The sequence below is a fragment of the Cryptomeria japonica genome, chromosome 10 (genome assembly GCF_030272615.1).
Source record: "Cryptomeria japonica chromosome 10, Sugi_1.0, whole genome shotgun sequence".
NCBI classification, from domain to species: domain Eukaryota; kingdom Viridiplantae; phylum Streptophyta; class Pinopsida; order Cupressales; family Cupressaceae; genus Cryptomeria; species Cryptomeria japonica.
Genome location: NC_081414.1, coordinates 315325184 through 315333311, shown reverse-complemented (window position 1 = coordinate 315333311; position 8128 = coordinate 315325184). Strand labels below are relative to the sequence as shown.

Here is an 8128-nt window from a genome sequence, read left to right as displayed (position 1 = left end):
GGAAGAGGGAGATATAAAAATAATCGTTCTCTTTATCATATTTTCTTAACCCATGTGCTTTAATTTTCAAAATATCTCATCAACCTATTAATTTTTCAACCTATTGATTTAAGTTAATTATTTTATGCATCTAGCATGTGTGAGTATAAATGAAAAACTTTATAATTATGGTGGTTGAAAGATTAAGTGTTTTGATTTGTTAAATATAACATAATAAACATGGAAAATAATTAATATTATTTAAGAATAAGAGGTTTAGATTATTTCTCATATAAATATAAAATAGTGATGTTTAATTATTATTTTTCTAATATTGATTATAAGTTATTTGAATAATATATGTAATAGGGGCGTGTTTAATTAGCATACAACATTGACAGGTATAAATTTAGATAATAATAATTTTGAAGTATATAACATTGACAGGTATAAATTTAGATAATAATAATTTTGAAGTATTCAATGTAATTATTTAAGGGAGAAGTTAGAAAATAAGGTTTTAGTATCTTAGTTGTTAATCCAGATAAAAGAATAAATATAGAAAATAAATAATTATATCATTAGAGGATAGACATGTGTACAAGTTAAATAAGTGGAGATCAATATATAATTTTTAAAATTAAATTATCTTATAATTTTTTGTTCTCATATATTTCTACAATGGAAATAAATAAATAAATATAAGGTGCAATATATGAAAGCATATAATTCAATCTCAACATTTTATAAGATAATGAGAAGTTAATAATATTTAATATTTCAAAATGTCATTTTGGATGAACACAAATTGATAGTTGCATTTAACAAAATTTTAAAAATAAATGAAATAAATTAATACTATTGTTAATTAATTATTTATTGACTTAATAAGCATTATTTATTGGCTAAATTGTAGAATAATAAATTAATACTATTTTTAAAATTAATTATGTGTAAGCATGTGATTCAATCTCAACATTTTATAAGATAATGAGTTCAATTAATAATATCTAACATTAGAAAATGTCATTTTGAAATGAGAAGTTATTAAAATCTAGCATTTAAAAATGTCATTTTGGATTAACACAAATTGATAGTTGTATTTAGTAAAATTTTAGAAATAAACGAAAAAAATAATATATGTCCCTCTCCCTTTCCCTTATTATAAATTGACCTATCTATATGTATCCCTCCCTCTCTTCCCCTCACTCTTTTCCTCCTATACCCATCTTTCTCTCTCCTCCCTCTTCTCTTCATCCTCTACCTATATCTCTCCCTTTCTCTCCTTCCCTCACTTTATACCCTTTCTATCTCTCCACATCTATCCCTCCCTATCCCCTATCTATCTCTCCCCCTCCCCCCACTCTCTCTCCCTCTCTTTCTCTCTCTCCCCCTCTCCCTCTTTCTCTCTTCCTCTACCTTCATCTCTACCTCTACCTTAATCTCACCTTCTTTATCTCTACAAATGTCTCCCTCTCTCTATCGATCCATCTCTCTCCCACTCCCTCTCTATCCATCTCCCTCTTCCTAAACCTTGGTATCTATATCTCTTTGTCTCTCTATCTTTCTCTCTTCATATTTATTCTTCAATTTATCCCACTACCTCTATATAATTATCGCTCAATCTCTTTCTACCCCTATGTCTCTTCCTCTCTCTACCTTTGTATATCATCTCTTACCTCTATCTTTATCTTTCTATCCATCACTCATTCTCTATGTCTCTCTATATATTTATCTCTTCTATCTCTATCTATTCCTCTCACCTCTCTCTTTATCTCTCCCTCTCATCTGCATATCCCTATTATTTTCCATATTCATATCCATCTTGATCTATATCTTTATCTCCTAACTCTATCTCTCTTTATATTGCTATATCTCCCTCTCTCATTCTCTCCTTATTGCAAACAAAACATAAGCCTATTTGGTAATGGAGCTTGATTATCTTCCCAGTTTAAAGGTTTTGCTTGATTGTATTTGTAATGGAGCTTGATTATCTTCCTAGTTTAAAGGTTTTGTTTGATTGTAATTGTCCATTTAAGTGGATAGATAGTTGACCTGAATCTATAACTTCTCCAAATGTTGAGACCTTTGTTGAATAAATAATATCATTTACTAAATGGTTTGCTAATTGATCTCATGTGTTTTTCAAATGTATGAAAAAATAGATCATTTTTTTAAATAATCATTCCACATCTATTCGGCATACCTATTGCACACCAAGGTTTCAATTGCTAGTTATTAGGTCATCATGATCAATTTTTGTTTGTGGTCATACTCTTATCTTGGTATTATATCCCATCAAAAAGAACTTACAAGGGATCAGCCACTTAGGTTTTCAAATGGTTATTATGAATGGTCTTTTTGCATAGTTATTATTGTTTGGCTCTCGAGCTAGGGCACGACTCAAACAGTTAGGACATCAACTATGACAAGATTTTGATAGTGGTTAGATTTTATTTGGACAAGGAACATGTGGGCAATGACAGAAGTTTTCCTCTTCAAATCGAAAGTGGTTTTACAAGTGTTTCATTTCCTTTATCCATATTTTATTGTGTCACATTTCTAGAAGAGCATTTTTAATTTTTGTTTATATTAACAAGTATTTGTTATGGTCTTGTGTTTCTAAATCTGCGTTTCGAAAAAGAAAAAGGGGTTTTAGTTTTCGTTGAGGTCATTCTTTGACCTTTGACTACAAATACTTCAAAGATTGAGCAGGAAGCCTTGTTTTGCCTCCATCCTTCTGAATCCAGGGGTTGTTAAAAGGAAGATAATGGCAAACATATTCTACCTTTGCCAGTAACTTATCATGTACAGATATAAAACATATATACAGAAAGCCAACCAAATCATTTGTAGATCACATGGGTTGAATCATCCAATTACAGTTTTATAAACAAATGGTGTATGTTGTACATTCTCACCCGTACATACTATTAGATACAAGCAAGGAAAACCCATAAAATTGGATTCACTTAAATATTTACCTTGAATCAAACCATATCTATCTTATGCTTCCAATAAGGCAATAGAACTATCTCTGCAATGAAGCAGAGATGCTTAATCATTATGTTGAATCTAATGAACAATTAGATTTAAACACTGGTTGCAACCAGTTAATGCTAGAAAGAAACTGGGGAGCTGCAATAACATCAGCAACTTTTATTTGATGTGGGAATCATAATGAGCATCATAAACACTAAATACATTCTCAGGAACCAAGAGTGGCAATTTTTCAACGTAGATAAACAGTCTTTTCAAGTTCTTTCTTGTCAATGTTGTCATATCCACTACCTCTCCACTATCTATAAATATCCACAAATCTCTTGAATTTACTTTTTTGAAACTATTATGGCAAAATGGACATGAATGTGCCCATGCATGCCTGAAATAACAAATCCATTAGGTTTTAACTCTATTTCCACCTAAACTCAGTTAGACAGTAGAATTGAGCTGGCAAGCATGTAGAAGATAAAAGGAAAATCCTTACCATTCTTGGTAGTATTTCATGCACATGGCATGGTTGCAATTAGGAAAGACAATCTTACTATTGCTCTCCATGCATATTCCACATTCTTCCTCCTGTTCCAAATCGAGTGCAAAAAGTTGTCCCCTCTCTTCATCAACCTTTTTCTTATATCTTTCCATACATATTGCTTTCGGTTTACAATCTTCCATGTCTGATATCCCTCCTTCAAGTTGTAATAAAGATGGAAATATTACAGTTGAACAAGGAAAATTAAATCATTATGTTAAGACATTACATCATGCCAAGTGCTAAATCAAATGTATACGATATATTGCTGATGTTTAATTAATTAATCAAGTTATCCCATGTTATGCTTAAAAAGAGAAAATTAGGATTTACCATAAAATTCTCTAATGCTAGCTTTTCATTCATGTGTTGACATTGTAGTGGTACCATCAACATAAACCTACACAATTCCCACTTTGAAATATCAATAACTATTATGACTGAATTTAGGGAAAAACTAACATTCATCGATCAAAAAATATATCAAACTTGGACTCCCAGAGTTCCCCAATTAATCCAAGGGTATCTACCCATTCCATCCATGTAAAAGCTCCTACCTATGGTGATAAAGCACAAAAAATAAAGAAAAAAAATAGAAAAAAAAATCCATTTAACAACATTATCTACCACGATTGTCTATAGTTATACAGACATTTAGAATGCAAACAAATACACAAACCTTGTATATGAGTATTCTTAGCAGACCCAGTGCCCCTACAAGACTGTAGTCGGTCCATTGCACAAGGAAAAGGAACAAGTGTGTTGCTGGGCTATAGGAAAGTCTCATTTGCAGACAAGCACCATCATACTCCCTTGGAAACTCAGATGCCTTGCATCCCAAATACCAAAAGTTGTGACTACATTTTGCTATATTATAGACTTGGATTTTATTTTCACTGACGCCTACACTTGGTCCTATCCTTAAAGACTTCATAGCCTCTATTGTTAAACAAGTAACTATTACTAGTTTGTATTGTTAAAAAAGCAACTCTTAGGAATAGACCAGGTTCAAGTGACGACCCCAATGAATAGGAGGCGGTTGGTGGTTAAGAGGTGGTTCTGTTTTTAGTCCTACAGTACAGTTTTCCTGAAAGCTTGGGAAAAATAGTTCTGCCAAATTCTATGGAGGAAACTGCAAATTTTTTTACTTCTGTCAATACTGTAAAAATGGCAAAGACCATGAATAAAAATCTCTGCAAATTAGCCAAAGTTGCAAAAGAAGTTTGCCCCAAGAAAGAGTATGTTGTAAATCGAATTCTTCTCTAGTTTGGAGGGTTTCTGAGGAATTTAGCCCAAGTTATGAGGGAGCTTCAAAAAGATTTAGAAACAATGCCTGTTGAGTACACTACCTTGGAGATGACTCAACTGGAAGCCGAGGTTAAGAATTCCAAAATTCTGCTCCATGACATATTAGGTAGGTCTTTATTATATATATTAACTTGTTGCTTGACCCTAATAAATCAAGTAAAAAAATGTGCGGCAATATCTGGGGCTTTTTTAGATAACGTGGTCCTAGAAGGCTCTTTAGATGCCTTAAGACTCCATGTTTCAGAGGCTAAAGAATTGTTAGAGAAGGGGATGCCAAAATTGGATCCCAAGGATCGGATTCTCTGCAATTTGTTTGATGATGAGGCTCTTGATTCAATTGTGTCTGATTATTCTCTCAGCAACAAGCTTGCAGAACAAATTGCTAATAGTTTAAGGATTGCATTGGAAAGTGATTTTTTTTCCACTGAACTGGCTAAGTTAAAGGTGGAGAGGACCGAGGCAGTAGAATTGAGGGGAAAGGTGTATTCATTGTATTTGGAACAATTCATTGTTCTGCTAGAGAAGGCGATTGTATCGAAGCGTAAGCCTGTTCGAATTGATTCTTATGAGAAGGTTGATAATATCTATAGAGAAATTCTTATTCTTCCTTTACAATCATTTATTTGCCTCATAACTAAGGATGTCATGAGGGATGCAGTGCAGATTGCTTCTGGTCAGACCTATGAGCGTTCTGCAATTGAGAGATGGTTTGGAAAGGGTCATACCAGGTGTCCGACAAGGGTCGAGTTGAAGAACTGTAAGATGAAACCAATTTTTTCTCTGAAACAATCAATTGCAGAATGGAGAGAGAGAAATTACAATATTAGGTTGGAAAATGCAAACGAGCTTCTCAACAATGTGGAGAGTAATGAAGAATAACAGTTAAAGGCAGTGCAAGACTTGCAAGCCTTGTGTGAAGAGGAATCCTTGAATAAGTATAAAGTAGCCAATAAGAATCTCATACCTAGGCTTGTGAAATTGTCAAAATCTTCGAGCATGTTGGTTGTCAAATCATTCTCTACTCTAGCAGTCCTTGCAAAACAATCAGACAAACACCATATTTGAACACAGTCAATAAACCTATTTAACTATGGTCTGCAATAAAAATAAGCTTCCACAAAAACCTAAACATACCTCACAATCTGAAAGAGTGTCCATGACCGTTTGTCTTCATGGCGGTGCATGAATTCCCTAAAAACAACCACGCCACTCATAAATATGCCAACATATTTAGGGTTCCAGATTCCCTTGTCTCGGCTGCTATTCGTCTAAAAAACATAGGTTTCGAGCATTCTTTTGATTGCAAAGAAAACCCTAATGCACGACCATGGACACGATTTTCAAAGAAAGCAATTAAAATCCCACCTAACACAAAAATGCCACGCATGTTCATCGAGAAAAATGACCGGTCACCAGAAATTGCCAATAGCCAGATTGTCTTACACTTCGGCGGGCAAAATTCCCCACTAAAAGCCTATTAGATTAATTATGGTGGTTGAAAGATTAAGTGCTTTGATTTGTTAAATATAACATAATAAACATGAAAAATAAATAATATTATTTAAGAATAAGAGGTTTAGATTATTTCTCATATAAATATAAAATAGTGATGTTTAATTATTATTTTATTAATATTGATTCTAAAGTTATTTGAATAATATATGTAATAGGGGTGTGTTTAATTAGCATACAACATTGATGGGTATAAATTTAGATAATAATAATTTTGAAGTATTCAATGTAATTATTTAAGGGAGAAGTTAGAAAATAAGGTTTTAGTATCTTAGTTGTTAACCAAGATAAAAGAATAAATATAGAAAATAAATAATTATATCATTTAGACAATAGGCATGTGTACAAGTTAAATAAGTGGAGAGGTCAATATTTAATTTTTAAATTAAATTATCTTATAAATTTTTGTTCTCGTATATTTCTACAATGGAAATAAATAAATAAATATAAGATGCAATATATGAAAGCATATGATTCAATCTCAATATTTTATAAGATAATGAGAATTTAATAATATTTAACATTTCAAAATATCATTTTGGATGAACACAAATCGATAGTTGCATTTAACAAAATTTTAGAAATAAATGAAATAAATTAATACTATTGTTAATTAATTATTTATCAACTTAATAAGCATTATTTATTGGCTAAATTTTAGAATAAAAAAATTAATACTATTTTTAATTAATTATATGTAAGCATATGATTCAATCTCAACATTTTATAACATAATGAGTTCAATTAATAATATCTAACATTAGAAAATGTCATTTTGAAATGACAAGTAATTAAAATCTGGCATTTAAAAATGTCATTTTGGATTAACACAAATTGATAGTTGTATTTAGCAAAATTTTAGAAATAAACGAAAAAAATTAATATATATCCCTCTCCCTTTCCCTTATTATAAATTGATCTGTCTATATGCATCCCTCCTTCTCTCCCCCTCTCTCTTCTCCTCCTCTACCCATCTTTCTCTCTCCTCCCTCTTCTCTCCATCCTCTACCTATATCTCTCACTGTCTCTCCTTCCCTCTCTTTATACCCTTTCTATATCTCCCCATCTCTCCCTCCTTATCCCCTATCTACCTCTCCCCCCCCCACTCTCTCTCTCTTTCTCTCTCTCCCCCTCTCCCTCTTTCTCTCTTCCTCTGCCTTCATCTCACCTTCTTTATCTCTACACATGTCTCCCTCTCTATATCGATCCATCTATCTCCCTCTTTGTCTCTATCCATCTCCCTCTTCCTAAACCTTGATATCTATATCTCTTTGTCTCTCTATCTTTCTCTCTTCATATTTATTCTTCAATTTATCCCACTACCTCTATATAATTATCTCTCAGTCTCTTTCTACCCCTATGTCTCTTCCTCTCTCTGACTTTGTATATCATCTCTTACCTCTATTCTTATCTTTTTATCCATCACTCATTCTCTCTCTGGCTCTCTATATATCTATATCTTCTATCTCTATCTATTCCTCTCTCCTCTCTTTTTATCTCTCCCTCTCATCTCCATATCCCTATTATTTTCCATATTCATATCCATCTCGATCTGTATATTTATCTCCTAGCTCTATCTCTCTTTATATCCCTATATCTCCCTCTCTCATTCTCTCCTTATTGCAAACAAAAGATAAGCCTATTTGGTAATGGAGCTTGATTATCTTCCCAGTTTAAAGGTTTTGTTTGATTGTAATTGTCCATTTAAGTGGATAAATAGTTGACCTGAATCTTTAACTTCTCCAAATATTGAGACCTTTGTTGAATAAATAATATCATTTACTAAATGGTTTGCTA

The 8128-nt window shown here is 32.3% G+C and overlaps 1 protein-coding gene and 1 pseudogene across 1 annotated transcript; one reads left to right on the top strand and one right to left on the bottom strand.

Annotated features, from left to right (window-relative positions):
- Positions 1-3138: 3138 nt before the first annotated feature.
- On the bottom strand, positions 3139-4445 carry LOC131041774 (E3 ubiquitin-protein ligase AIRP2-like; annotated as a pseudogene).
- A 365-nt stretch (positions 4446-4810) lies between these two features.
- LOC131041773 (U-box domain-containing protein 12-like) lies at positions 4811-5698 on the top strand. The gene has a single exon (XM_057974975.2). It carries the CDS (start codon positions 4811-4813, stop codon positions 5696-5698), a length of 888 nt encoding a protein of 295 aa, XP_057830958.1.
- Positions 5699-8128: the final 2430 nt, after the last annotated feature.